Genomic DNA, 15,201 nt, shown 5'->3' with positions numbered 1-15,201 from the left:
CTTTTTGCTATAGCAAAAATTTTGGCATTTGATTCATAGCTTCCTTATACCCTATTAACGTTTCCTCTACTTAAAAGAATTTTTTTCTGGGGTGCCCTACTATTTTCCCATTGCTGGGTTTTTTCGGCGATTTCATTAAAAAAATTCATCGCCGCATCAACAGTTTGGTTTTCAAATCCACCAGTGCATAGAGACTCAACCATGGTCGTTGTGGAATAATCTAAACCCTCATAAAGGATCTGAACTAGCCTAACCTTTTCTAAACCATGATGAGGACACTGGGATAATAAATCATTGAACCTTTCCAAATACCTATATAAAGATTCTCCCTCTTGTTGTGAAAATGTGCATATTTGCGTCCTAATAGGCGATGTTTTGTGCCTAGGGAAAAACTTATTGAAAAAGGAAGATGTAAGTTGTTCATATGTCTCAATTGACTCGGAGTCCAAACTATACAACCACGACTTGGCCTTATCTTTTAGGGAAAATGGGAATAACCTAAGTTTCAAAGCATCATCATCTAAGCCTATAATTCTTAGAGTACTACAAATTTCCTCAAAATCCTTAACATGGTAATAAGGGTTTTCATTTTCTTTCCCTAAAAAGATTGGGAGCATCTGTAAGGTCCCAGGTTTCAGTTCATAGGGTGCCTCCGTTTCAGCTAACTTAATACACGAAGGAAGGGTAGTCCTAGTTGGATTCAACAAAACTTTCAAAGTTGTCATTTCTGGCGCTATCGGAGCAACGGGGATTCTCTCCTCAGTCAAAGAACGTTCAAAAACAGACTCTTCAAAAGCCGGACTTTCTAGATTAAGGTAATCGAGACGCTTCGAACTACTAGGTTTCTCTTTAACAAATCTACCTAGTGCGTCTCGTTTACGTTCAGGCATACAAGAATTTTCTAAATTGGAAGGGTAAGCAAATACAGATCAAGGCCGCCTCAACCAAATCAAACCTATTGATTTCTAGCAAACAAAAAGCATGATGGATCCACTTAGATCGTTTCTAGACCAGCTTCTAATCCTTCGAACGGGAATTCGTTACAATTTAAGCAAACCCCCCTGGAATCAATCCGAGTTAACGTAAGTTGAATAGAGGCGAGGGAAGCTCGGTGGAGCTTTGATACCCAAGGCCTCACCGGTATTACAAGACGGCTCAGTCACGCATTCAACTTACAGAAACCGTCAAGAACTTCGAAGTATGCTTAAAAGAGTAACCAATATTTTTCGAATGACTTTCCTGTCAAGCTCATTACCCTATCGGTCTCGTTCTAGTCAAAATTTTAGGCTTAGGTTCGCGTAGTTTACGTGTTCCTAAAGCGGGCAAGAAGAGAACGGTGATGAAATCTGAACCCTTATCTTGTATGGCCATGCCTTGCCCTTTACTAGAAAAATAAATGTCCGTATTCAGTCCTCAACATATATGCATACGAAGGAGTCCAGTAACTCGCTGACAGGGGATTCACGAGTGTTTAGAATCTTACCTCCCGTTCCAGACGGGGGATGAATCGGTTGTAGTCGACTCGGGCCACTGACTCCAATGTCTAGTGTACGTACCCAAGGTGCAGAGACAATATCGTAATTTTCCTCCTTCTCTGCAAACAGTTTATATTTAAAGTACCTTTCCGTAGGGTGATAAAAAAAATAATGTCCCAAAGTCCAAAAAAAAATAAAGAAAAATTACAAAAATAATAAACCCTAATACATTTTTTTTTAAATAAATAAAATAAACAAACAAACCCTAAACTAAAATTTTCTAAAAAAAAAATAAATAAAAAAAAAATTGTCTTCTTTTCTGTTCTTTTTGCTTTAATCTTTAGCTCCAAGTCTTTATGAAATCACCAAACTCCTTGGCTCAATTTTCTTTATGATCCAGAACCTGTAGACACAAGATAAATACCCAAAAACATAAAAAAAGACAAAAATAATAAAAACAAAAAAAATAAAAATAAATAAATCTAAAACCCTAAAAACAAGTACCCAGCAACGACGCCAAAAATTGATGTGATTTGTAGATAGTGGTAAAGTGGTTCGATTCTTAGACTTGTGAAGGATATTAATTAGACTTAAATCCTAATATTAAAATAGAAAACTCACTAAAAATTATAGCTAACTCAATCAAAGATGATATCAATACTAAAAGAAACACTGAGGCTAAGATTCCACTATTTTCCAAATTCAAAGTGATTTAATCCAATATTTATATTCATCCAATTTTTTCGTTCAATTTGATTCTAAACTATTACAACAAGTAGATTCTCAAAATAACAGGTGTAAATCCGAAGCATAGAACATCAAAAACCTAGGTCCAAGCATGCTCTATCAAAAGAAATAACAATTGCTTAACAAGAATCATTCAAACAATTTTCACTCAAGGCAAAACAATCATAAAAATAATTGCGATAAATAAATAAATAAGAATATACCACTTTTTGTTGGAAAAATAGCTTCCTCTGTCGCCTCAGCAATAGGGTTTAGCTCCTCATATTAACCACTTGCTCAAAATACATGCTTGTTGCTCAAAACTTGATTAAAAAGAAGAGAAGGTATAAAACAACGTGTTTGTAACGGATATAATCGTTACGAACCACTGTTACAGAGTACCCTAACACAGAACTGTTGCGAACTCTGAATAGTTGTTACAGAAATTGTTACAAAGTGACTGAATTTTGAAAGAAAAGACCACGGATTCTGCGACTGTCTTCGTCTGTCCAATGTTCTTCAGCTTCGTCTTCTTCCTCCTGCTGCTGCAACTTTCTCTGCAGTGTGATTTCTTCGTACCAGAGCTTCCCCTAAACTATGTAAAGGCCCCAAACTACTCGATAGCCCTTTTGGAACTCCAAGCAACATATATATATGCCACAGCACGATCAAGTCTCCAAGAAATCTCTGATTTTCTTCCTTTTCTTTTTCCAAAAGTTACGGATATAATTTTCATATTTTCTTCACACGTCTCCCTGTTTAGTCCAAACTTTCCTTTGTTGATAGATTCGAATCCATAAGGAGATATTCACTATCCCATTCCCCACGTATTACCAAATTTAGCCGAACATACAATCCGTGAACAACTACTCCCCTGTTTCACCTGTTTTAGGAAATCTTCCCATATCTCCCTTTATCTTCGATTTAATCCACGTACCTTGCATGTATGATCAAACCAAGCCCAAACCAACTTGGTCTGCTGAAAATCCACGAGAATATCACGTCCAAATCCAATTCAGGGAGTTCGCTGTTGATAATAATTTTCCCGACAAAATTCAGTGCGTTTAAACCATAAAGATGGTGTCCCCCTGACAATGGATAGGGTGGGAATAGCTGGTTGGATTCCCCCTAGTAATTTGGGTACCCCTTATCCATTGCTAGGGGTCCCTTTAGCGATTTTCTGGGGTATTTTTAATACTTTTCCTGGGTGCGTATAACACTTCGTCCGGGTGTCAACAACATTTCTTCGGGGTGTATTTAGTGATTCCTCCAAAGAATGCAAACATCACTTTTCGAGCCAATTTCGCCACAAAAGTTTATTTTTCCAAAAATACCTACAAATAAATAAAACACCATAATAAGTACAAAAATGAGCCCTAACAATATATAGAATCGAGACAAATAGGACACAAAAATGTGTCTATCATATGCTCTGCACAAAATTGGAACCAATTCAGTACGCAAAATTCACTTGAATGATATAAACATAAAAATTTAGACATGAATCAACAAAGTCCTAGAAACCCCAAAATTTTCAATCGAACAATAAACACAATAAACCCTAGATGTTCACAGATTTACAAACCGAAATCTAAAAATCAATAGATTGATGTTTAGAACTCTGATGATTTAAACAATCCAAACCTACAACATAACAATAAAATTATTACGAAATAAACTGAAACTAATTTGGCCATTACCTGGTATTGTTGAGAAAGGATTCGATTGAAACATGGCAAGATGATGATCTCGTCCAGGGTTTATGTAGGAATGGTGTTGCATGTAACGTCTGAGAAGTTATTACTGTGACTTAAAAGAAAATTGTTTTTTTTCCTTAAAAAAGATTGGAGGAGCAGGCAAGGAGAGAAGTTCATGGGACGAATCGTAACGGAAGAGGATAATAGAATTGTGAGATTATTACTCGAAGATTGATGCCTTAGATTGGCGTTGTCATAATTAGGAATTTTATTGCAGAGTGTTTTATGAATGATAACGGAAGGGATAAATATGGTCTGGGTGATTATGAGTTGTTGGATGGGGGCGTCAACGTGGGTTGATTATCAACCACGATTTGTCTCTCGACCTTTCCTAACTCCGAGAGCAAATGGTGGACGTGCATAGGAAAAAAAGCCACATCCAGGACCGTCAGATCAGCAAAAACACATTTATTTTTGTTAGAATGATTTTGTTTAGCCACGAATGGGAAGAAAGAAAAGGAAACAATACAAAATGTTTATAATTAAAAGGACCTATTTACAATAACAAAAGTTTGCTAGCTGTAATTACCTGGAAGACTGAATTAAATCTTAATCCAACGGTTTGTGAATCCATCCAACGACTGACAAGTTGTTTGCTTATAAAGTTTTCCGGCGCAGCTGCGCGGGATAGCACTGCTCTAACAAGTAACATATATTTATCAGGAGTTTTCTAAAGTATACAACCCGTAACACCAATTACACAATACTTCGGAAATCTATTAAAATCTCTGGAAATCACAAAAATATTTATCGTGTAAATCCCTGTAAACATGGAGAATAATGGGACAATCAGTAAATAATCAACAAATCCGAGAAATATGTGAAAATACACTCGTTAGAGAAGTGCGAACGGATTTGGACTCAATTAAAACATTTGGACTTAATTAAAACACGGTGGCCTGATTAATTAATCGAACCGGAATAAATAACAACTAGATTTAATCGAGTTGCTACTAGTACTGGTTTCCTTTAATTTTTTATTTTATTCTTTTATTTTTTAACCTAGATACGTCTAGACTAGACTCCAGAGTACCTTGAATCAAAATCCGCATTAAGTGTTTCTGTCCCGAAATAGATCAAATTCATACTGAAAACCCCAGGTTTTGAACATTAGAATCCATTTCTCTTCGTTTTCAATTTAATCACATAAATCTACATATTTTCTCTTCGTTTTTAATTGCTTGATTCCGATGGGGGAGTGGAAAATTGAAGAAATGACACTTCCCGCCTTGTTCGAAAAAGCGCGGAAAATTTACTCCATGGATTGTGATTCAGCAACAAATCAGGTAAAAAGAACCATAATTTGAGTTCGCTGAGTTTTTTTTTTTGTATTTTCATTTGTTTGAATTGTTTTTTAGTTTAATTTGGGGATTTTTCAGGAAATTATAAAAAGAGGGTGTGAAGCTCTGGAAACGTGTGATGAGATGATTAATAAACTTGGGTTATTCTCCGCAAATGAAACCAAAGAAGATGTCAGCACTAGTAATCTCAAATATTTGTTGGTAAGTTGATATCAATTACTGGATTCGTTATTAATGTTTGCATTAGATGTAAGCTATTGGAATACTCGTTAGGGTAATGTAGATGTGAAACATACTCTATTTATAAGCACCACTGTGCCATCGCTTAACAAGACTTTTTAGTTTTAGATTAGTGTGATATAGTTGTTTATGTGAATCAATTTTCAAAACGTAAGTTTCTTATTGGTTGTGATTAACATTTGATATTTTAACTTGTATTCGTATCAGTAAGTTCAGCTACTAATTTCAAGCTGTATTTAAACTTGTATGATTTTGACGGGTAGTAGTATAACAAAGTATTTGAAAAAAGATAAAACTATCATATTGAAGACCGAGAAGTGTGTGCTCTAGCCTCTAGGGTATCTGTCTGGTTATGCGACACTCTTCTAAAGTAACCTCGTGTCATATAGGGAAAACTAGTCCGTATGTTTGTTGCTTATGTTCTCTTAGAGAAAGATTTTATTATATTTGATCTGTCTTCTTTTTTGAATGAATCATGGCACTTAAAAGTGGTGCTTTATTCTGGCCTTAGTTCTCCTGACTTTTGTACAGGTGCCATTTTATCTTGTGGAGTTGACGGAGAGGCTTTCTAATCGCGACAGGCTAGAAATTGTGAAAACATCTCAGGCTAAATTGAAGGTGAGTCTTGTTACTTGGTAACAGTGATGCAATTGGATACTTTTTGCCAACATATTTTTATTAGTTATAGTGTATTTGTAATGTATCTACTAGTACGACTAATCCAGTTTGTTTCGTAGAAATTTATTACATTTTGTGAGGCAATGGAGCTTGTCCCTGAAGAGGAATTACAGATATCAGCAGAAGAAGCATCAGATACACCTGCAGCTATAAGGGCCAAAAAGGTATTGTTCATGTCATAGGTTTTATTCTTTACTTCCCTACAGACTCCAGCAGTTATCATTATTGTGTTTTATTATTGTACATACATACGGCATGTATATGGTAGCTATCCAATGTCTGCAATTTCTTTGTATTTTTCTCACTATACAGTATTTTCTGTTTTATCCATTCAGATTGGGAGATTTAGACGCCAGAGAGCTGCGGAGATGAAGCTGCAGGAAATAAAAGAACGTAAGGAGCGGCGGGAAAGGTCTCTCAGAGCATCAGCTCTATCCACTCCAGTAGAGGCTGGAGAGGAAGATGCACTGGATGATGATGGGGAGGAAGAACGTGAGGTTAGCTTCTGATTCAAAGAACTATATGCCGTCTGATTTACTCTCTATTCAATTTTAACATTGTGATGGTATTCTGTATTCTAATTATTTTGGCGTAATGCCATTGTTCACATCTGATCATAGCCGACAATTCTGTTTCCAAGATTTAATTCAAGTAGCAAGAAATTATGAAGGACTAGGGTATTTTTAATGGTCACTCTCCAACAGTTCTAATAAAGCAAAAATAAATAAATAAAGTGTTGCAGCATCTCCAATTTGCCTTTTAGATCAGAATGGTTATATAGTGGTCTAAGTCTACGGAGGTTAGCTAATAGATAATATACTCATTTGGGAGGGTAGTTTTTAATGGTCACTCTCCAACAGTTCTAAAAAAAACAAAAAAAAGAAGGTTGCGGCATCTCCAATTTTCCTTTAAATCAGAATAGTTATATAGTGGTCTAACTCTAAGTCTGCGGAGGTTAGCTAATAGATAATATACTCAATTGGGAGGGTAGTTTTTAATGGTCACTCTCTAAAGTTTTAAAAAAAGCAAAAAAAGAAAAGTTGCAACATCTCCAGTTTTCCTTTAAATCAGTATGTTTATATACTGGTCTAAGCTTACGGAGGTTAATACTTAATTGGGAGACAGTGAGATCTATCTTGTTATTTAGGAATTTTAAGAACCCCTTCACTCCTATGTCTTAAAAATGATAGAAGTTAGAGCAGAGTGGACTTGTGGTTATCAAACAAAAGAAAAAGGGAAACAAATTAAGAACTGGGTAGACTTCATTGCGAACTAATCTGCAACATGAAACATATAAGCAAAAGTGTATCTGAAAATAGACAAGGCTGTAGAGGTGACAGGAAATTGTGGTAATTGCTGGTGATATCCAAAAGAATATCTAGTCGATGAAGATTGTATGGCTGTGAAAGGGATGCTTTTGTGGGTGGTTGATTGGGAGTCTGATGAGAGAGGTGCACTTCGTCTAATGGCAATGGAAGTTGTGGCACCACAAAACGAACAAAGATAGATTCTAAGAAGTTCATCAACTAGTAGATTTGGTATTCAGCATTCTTAGACAGTCAGACTATCGTGGAACTTCTTTCTTCTATAGGTCACGGTGATATTTTTTTTGTGTTTCCAAGTATTCTCTGAAGTACTCCAAGAACGCCTTTTAAAGTAAACAAGTAACTAAGTACTGTCTGATGCATCATATTTTGCAACTGGCTTCCTTTGTGTTAGAATATTTGTTTTCACTTTATCTAAGTTAATTTACTTTTTGTGCAGGCATGGCTTACCACCATCTCACTGTCTATCTGTAAGGTGTGTGTGCTTGTAATCTGAATATAAGAAGTACCGTAAAATGCGGCTATACTCTATTAATGTACAGTGTCTTAATCAGAACTCTGCAAAAATCAATTAACAGGCCTTTGATCTGTTGGAAATGCTGAAGAAAGAAGAAGAAATGCTTTCCGCTGTGAGGGAAAAGCAGTTACAGGTATCAAGGTTTTTGTTTGATGTTACTGAATTTGTTCGATGTAGCATGTGTCTTTATGTTTTTTTCTGAACAAACATCTAGATGGTAAGCATGTGGATGATATATAAATACAAATCTATCAATTTGATGGAGAATTGAACCTTGGACAATGATAAGTGTTTGTTTCTTGCTTCTCTGTCTACAATTTCGTACTCAGTTTGACCTTTTTAAGTTGGAACCTTGGAGAGGGAGACTTCTTTGTTAAGTATGTGTTTTTAAGCATTTTGTTCTAAATCTTAGATGTAAAAGTACTTTGTAATTGCTTTTTGAATTTCGAGTTTGGCGTGTTTTTGAACTGCATCTCAGAATGGGGACGGCGAGATAACTCGTGAGATTCTTGATGAACGCATCGAAATGGCAGAATTGTGGCACCGCAATGCAGCCACTCGGATGAAGTCTACAAGACCAGTGCAGCCAATAACTTGTGCAACATTTGCCCAAGACGTCGTAGAAGGGAGAGCAAAGGTCTCTGAGGCACATGACCATAAACACCAGCCGCTAATATTTGGGCCACAGAGTCTTACGGGTGGAAGATTCACAAGTGAGAGAGAAAGGCTTGCTGCCCAAGTTTTCCAACCTGGCCACAGGTTCGACTACTTCCTTCTCAAACAAATCCATCTGTATTTTTCAAATGCGGATAACGAAACACTCTATGTGGTCATTTTTGTTTAGCATCCATAACTAAGACCATGCTTCTTAGTCTTAGTCTGGAAATTAGTTCCTGGCCTATAACTGGTTAAAGTCTTGTCTTAATTAAAAAAAGAAAGAAAGTTGGTGCCTAATCAATTTAGGTCCACCATGGGTCTAAATCTTAACAAATAATCCATTGAAGTATAATTGATGTTGCAATCTCTACCTTTGGCAAAGTGAATACTCTTGATGAACATTAGCTGTACGCGACACATGAACGAGAAGTGTTTGTAAATAAATAATCGGGAGCCAAAGTGTTGTCAACTTGATCACACATAGTTTCATTCTGGACTTACTTTCTTTCTTGTTTGATGATGATAATAATAGGTTACCAACCATGAGCATAGAGGAAGCTGGATTGAAAGAAATGGAGATGATGAACAAGTGGCAAGAGATGAATCTAAAATTGTACGAGGAAGCCACTACATCATGGCATACTGAAAGGCCAAAACCTGGAGCACCCACTGATGAGGATGAAGAAGAAGATGAGAAGCGTCTCACCAGAAAGCAGTTGCTTGGGATGACTGGAAAGATGAAAATCCTCGTGGAGCGGGCAACAAGAAACTAACTCCTTGTGGGTAAACCATTGAAGGTACACAACTTCGTAGGCCCTTGATGTATTCTTGCAAACCCAGTTACAGGATGTTCCTTCCTGCTGCAGATTCTTATTAGATCCATCTAATGTTGTTGGTTTCCATCTGAACACGTTTATTTATAATTTTGAAATTTAATTTTAAATGTATGATGAAATAAATATTCTCCTCCTAGTTAGCAAAAAGAAATTAAATGACATGTAGATATTCCAGATTGTCTTTTATTTTGACACCTGAAAGGAGTTTGGCTCTGCAGATGTAATGAAATAGCCACTAATCCTTCTTTATGTGCTAATTTTTTTTTTTTGATAAGAAGACAACTTTTATTTATGTAATAGAGGAAGTTTGCAAAATATACAAGATAGGAGCTAAGCCTAGCTTAACTCTTTCTAGGATGTTTTTTCTTACATTTTCACTCACATTCTCCGTAGAGAAAAATTTAACTTTCCTAGTTCTTGCTTCCTTAGATAGCTTGTCTTCGAAATCAACATATATCCTAGATTTATACATAAAGGAAACCGGATAATAATTTCCAAAAGAAAATTTGCATCCTAGATTTATACATAAAGGAAACAGGATAATAATTTACAAAAGAAAATTTGCATCGATAGATGATGAGTGCCAAATATTGTATATATTTATCCCTTTTTGTTGGCATTTTAACTCATCTTTTATGCATTAATTCTACATTTTATCCCATATCCTGTATTTTCAGTGTTTTCAAGAATAAATATTTTTATTAATTAATTTTGCATTTTTAGGTAATAAATAAAGTTCGGATGAGTCGCGGAGCGAAAAGAGCAGAAAAGTAGTGAAAAGCCGGGAGAAATTACGCAAGGAAGCCGCGAAGAATGGTGCGCACAACCTCATTTTCTACACACAAAAGCGCCTCCGTTCTCAGCCGTCAGATCAGTTCCCAAAAGCATCCGATGGTCGCTCCTTCATAGAGCATCAAAATCTGAAGTCTCTGCCAAGCACCACAGCGCTGAAATTCCAAGCCTTCAGATTAGATGGTTGTTGAATCCAACGGTCGCTCCCTTGCTGTTCATCAACGTCTGATATCTCCGCCTTACACTACAACACCTAACCCCATCTAGAGCCGTTAACTTTGTTGTATAAAAAAATCCAGCGGTCGCTACAAGCTTCACTTCATCTCACCGTCCGATTGATCTTTCATCTCCCTATCCCACGGCGCAGCGTCGCAGATCATCACACTCGATACGCCCACCTAACACCCAAGTATCGAACACCCTATACCCAGCCAAACGCACCTTTCTTCTTTCTTCTCCATCTCTTCTTCCTTCAGAACCCGTACCACCACCATGTCCGTCTCCATCACCACCATCTTCTCCCCAAATCACTCCACCATCCTCTCCCCAAATCATTCAACCATCACCATTCGAGCCATCATTCCCCTACTCCTCTAGCTTTCTATAACATCAATTCCTCGATCTTTTCCTCTCACAGGAACCCTAGAAGAGAAATTGATGGAATAGATGAGCTAGAAAAGCAATTAGGGCATGGGAAGAAAAAGAGAAGCATCAGGAGAAGGATTGGAGGCATGGGTCGACATCCATCAGTGTCAACAGTGATTAGGTAAAAAAAATTTTAAGAACCCTAATTTTTCTGATTTGGGAATTTTTTGGGGAAATAACTTGTACGTCTAATTGAAGCATGGGTTAGTCCAATTAGGGTTGTTATCATAGTTAGGTAGGATTTTATTTGATTTATTTTGTATTTTCACCAAACCTTAATTGGACTGATGTAGTCCTGATTTTTGGGGATTTTTGTAATTGGGTATAAATGGGTGTTGGGGGAAGTATTAGAGGGAGACTATTTACCTCTCTGGACTAGCCAGTAGAGAATTGAACAAAATTTTGTTGAATTTCAAATTTCAATACTTATCAGTAGAATATTGCTTATGTGTTTTGTTATCTCAAATGATGCTACTTGTGCTTGAATTTTTACATATGTTGAATGTGATTGTTTTAAACATGGTTAGCATGAGCTAATCACTTTCAGGCCAAGGCTCAGTGAAGCCTTGTGCACTGTCAAGTGTGATTGAGCTAGGATAATTCTTCCCTGCTGTGTTGTGAATGTGTATTTGAGAGAGGCCAATGCTTATAGAGCCTGTGATTGGCTGTACTGTCAAAAGACAGCCAATGCTAGGGGTAGCCTAGCAAGCAAGTTGGTGTTCTCTCATTTCTAGTTGTATGCTTAGGAAAGAACTTAACCTAGACCATGTTACTTGATTAGGATACAAGGTGGATCATATGCTTTGGCTTGCCCACCACTTCTCTTTTAATCAATCTTAATTTCAGTCACTTTTTCAAGTTCTGTGTTTTTGCATTTCAGCTTTATTTTCATGCCTTTTATGTTCCTGCATCTTGTAGCTACTGTGCACTGAAGGCAGTGCACAATCTTGCCTCTTGCCCTTGGCTGCCAAGCCTTGGTAGTTTGTTGCTTTTTCTTAACTGCTCCTTTGTTGCCTTACCCTGCATTTTTGGTTCTTGCTTATCTTTCCTTGCTTTGGTTCTTAACCTGCTTCTCTTTTGCCCTACTTCATGTTCTTGTTTATTTGCCTGCAACCTTGCCTGCCCTTAGCTTATTACACATCTTAGTTAGGAAAACTTCTCATAAGCTCCTCTCCCTGTGGACAAACCCCTACTCATCATTATATTATAAATCTTGACCTTGTATACTTGCAAGTGTTTTGTGTGCATCTTTAGAATTCACACCAAGTTTTTGGCGCCGCTGCCGGGGAGCTGGCTGCCATATTTTTGAAGTTTTCATAGCTGTTGTGGCCTTGTTGTGCTTGCATAGTTGTGTGTGTTCATTGCTATCTTGTTCACTTGCTAACTGCTGCTGGAGCTGTGCATTATTTGTTGTTGCTGCAAAGCCTGCTGCAAAGCCTGCTGCTGCTGTTGCTGCTGCTGCTGCTGCTGCTGCTGCTGTTGCTGCCAAGCCAAAGTCTGCTGCTGCTGTTGCTGCTGTTGCTGCTGGTGAACCAAAGCAACTGCGGCTGCCAAGTGAAGCTGCTGCTGCCAAGCTGTTGCTGTTGCCAAGCTTGCTGCCAACTGAAGCTGCCTAGCTGCTGCTGCTGCTGTTGCTTCTGATCCAACTTGCTGCCAACTTGCTGCCAACTGATGCTGCCAGGCCTGCTGCCAACTTATTCTGAACTGGGCTTGTGCAACAATCTCTGAACTGGGCTTGAACCAACTGAGCTGGGCTCAGTAACCTCAACTTCTGCTCTTGGGCTTGCAACTTCAGCTGGGCTCCGTTGCTGCTGCTGCTGGGCTCTGCTACACTTGCTGCTGCTGGGCTTGGACGTGAGCTGCTAGGACGATCCTAAAGCCCAACTGGGCCTTGCAACTAAAAGGGGACTAAAAGCCTATTTTTGGGCTTCCCTCCAAAAACAAGTAAGCCTAACCCATGAGTTAACCCACTTGGGCCTCATTTAAATTCAAATTTGGGCTTGTAATAATTTATTTAATTATTTATTTTGGGATTGTAATAATTTTTATTTTCTTTTTATTTGGGATTGTAATAATTTTTTTTATTTTCCTTTTTGTTTTTCTTTATTTTTCTTTTATTTTTCTTTTTTCTTTTATGGGTTTGTTTTAATTATTATTATTGTTTTTATTTTCTTTTATGAGTTGTGATAATTTATGCTAGGTTTAGTTCAAAAATTTTCAAAAACCCAAAATTTTTAAACCAAAAACAAAACCCCTTCTTTAAACCAAAACCCATTCAAAAACCAAATCTTCATAATCCTTGGGCCAAATTGTTTCCGATTGCTCTGTCTGACCAACATGTTAGTTAAGGTACCTACTAGGACATGATTGTGACCTACAGAGACCAGACAAACAGACTTGTTAGAATTAACCCAGACGAACCTATCGAAATTCTAAGTTCTGAGGGAGACAGTCCAGATCAACCAGAAACAATGGGAGAACCACGTACCCTCAAGGATTATATGTACCCAACTAGAGCCAGTCAACCTTCTGTATTTGCTACCCGAGGCTAATGGCCATTATGAGCTGAAATCTAGCACAATACAGATGCTTCCTATTTTTAGAGGTGTTGAGAATGAAAACCCGTACCACCACGTGAGAGAATTCGAGGAAATTTGTGGAACTCTGCGTTTCACTCAAATGACCGACGAAACCCTGAAGTTAAGGCTTTTTCCTTTCTCCCTGAAAGATAAGGCAAAGGCCTGGCTCTATGCTTTACAGCCTCAATCCATCATGACATGGGATGACCTCATAAAGGAGTTTTTCAAAAAGTTTTTCCCGAACCACAAGACTGCGACAATTCGTCAAAGTCTGAATAGCTTTGTGCAATTAGAAGGTGAGACCTTAGCTAGATACCTGGAGAGATTCAATGAATTATTGCTCCAATGTCCCCATCATGGTTTTGAAAAATGGAGACTTGTGCAAATTTTGTATGAAGGTCTAGATGTGTCCACCCGAACAACGGTTGAGTCGATGTGTAATGGTCTATTCGTAGATAAAACTGCTGACGCGTCTTGGGACTTCTTGATTGAAGTAGCTGAAAAGACGCAACAGTGGGAATCCATCCGTGAAACCAGAAAGACTACATCCGAAGCAAAGGCTTTTAGGATTGAAGCGGATTTTGAGGGAAGCAAACATGGCATCAATAGTTAGGAGATTAGAAGAGTTAGAACTACATAAAAATTCAAAACCTTCCACCACTACTCTCCGAGAACATGTCGCTTCATCTGTTTGTGCTGCTTGTAACGACCCCAACCATCAATTCCAAAATTGTCCAGATTTGCTTGCAATCCAGGAGTCTAGGCTTGAACAGGCACATGCCATGTTTCAGAAACCAGAGCATAACCCTTATTCACAGACCTACAATCCAGGATGGAGAAACCACCCTAACTTTTCATGGTCAAAAGGACCCACTCAAGGAGGACCATCTCAACCCAATCAGAGCTATCAAATCAGACTATCACATCAGAGCTATCAAACAATCAGGGATATCAGAACAATCAAGGTTATCAACACCCGAGAAACCCTCAACAACAATCAAACTCTCAACAACAATCATATCCTCACACAATACCGACAAGAGATTATCCACCTTAGAGGAAATGTTCCAGAGTTTGATGCAAAGTCAGAAAAATCTAGATCAAAAGATGGATCAAATATGTGAGAGAGAAAAGGGTAAACTTCCGAGCCAACCCCAACAAAATCCAAAGAGGATATTTCAAACAGGCACAACATCCTGCACTGAAACCTCACCTGATCAAATCCATGCCATTACCACCCTCCGAAGTGGTAAAGTCATCGAGAACAACGTAGGCGAACCTAATGAGTCTGATACAAATTCCACGTTGTCTCCACAACCCCAGAAAACCAAAGAATCTGAGCAAGTTGGAAAATCTGACAATTCTACTGCTGTGAATGTCCCTTTGCCAACTCATCTTCCTGTTGCTCCATTTCCTCAAAGATTGATCTATCAACAGAAAAGTACCCATTACAATGAGATGTTAGATCTGTTCAAGAGAGTCAACATCAACATTCCTTTTCTTGAAGCAATCAAGCAAATCCCTGCTTATGCCAAATTCCTCAAAGACTTGTGCACTCAAAAGCGCAAGCTCAATGTGCAAAAACGTGCTTTCTTAGCTGAGCAGGTAGTTCCATCATTCTGAACAAAACTCCACCCAAGTTTAGGGATCCAGGATGTCCAACAATTTCTTGC

General features: G+C 37.9%; 1 protein-coding gene and 1 pseudogene across 1 annotated transcript; both read left to right on the top strand.

The window, feature by feature from the left end:
* Nucleotides 1-261: 261 nt before the first annotated feature.
* Nucleotides 262-361, top strand: LOC113362416 (annotated as a pseudogene).
* Nucleotides 362-4,975: 4,614 nt separating this feature from the next.
* LOC113358423 (PP2A regulatory subunit TAP46-like) lies at nt 4,976-9,689 on the top strand. The gene is made up of 9 exons (XM_026601985.1): nt 4,976-5,244; nt 5,338-5,460; nt 6,031-6,117; nt 6,237-6,341; nt 6,513-6,674; nt 7,942-7,977; nt 8,081-8,152; nt 8,498-8,778; nt 9,209-9,689. Exons 1-9 carry the CDS (start codon nt 5,149-5,151, stop codon nt 9,447-9,449), a joined length of 1,203 nt encoding a protein of 400 aa, XP_026457770.1. The 5' UTR covers nt 4,976-5,148; the 3' UTR covers nt 9,450-9,689.
* The last annotated feature ends 5,512 nt before the right edge of the window (nt 9,690-15,201 follow it).

Source organism: Papaver somniferum, chromosome 3, assembly GCF_003573695.1.
Source record: "Papaver somniferum cultivar HN1 chromosome 3, ASM357369v1, whole genome shotgun sequence".
Lineage (NCBI taxonomy): Eukaryota > Viridiplantae > Streptophyta > Magnoliopsida > Ranunculales > Papaveraceae > Papaver > Papaver somniferum.
Note: the sequence above shows the minus strand (reverse complement) of the source record. Positions and strands in the feature narration are given on the sequence as shown.

Bases quoted from the DNA above. Each gene is read 5' to 3' on its own strand.
- LOC113358423 (XM_026601985.1), top strand. From the start codon at position 5,149: ATGGGGGAGTGGAAAATTGAAGAAATGACACTTCCCGCCTTGTTCGAA. The intron at 5,461-6,030 runs GTAAGTTGATAT...ACTTTTGTACAG, and splicing joins GTAATCTCAAATATTTGTTG to GTGCCATTTTATCTTGTGGA. The intron at 8,153-8,497 runs GTATCAAGGTTT...ACTGCATCTCAG, and splicing joins TGAGGGAAAAGCAGTTACAG to AATGGGGACGGCGAGATAAC.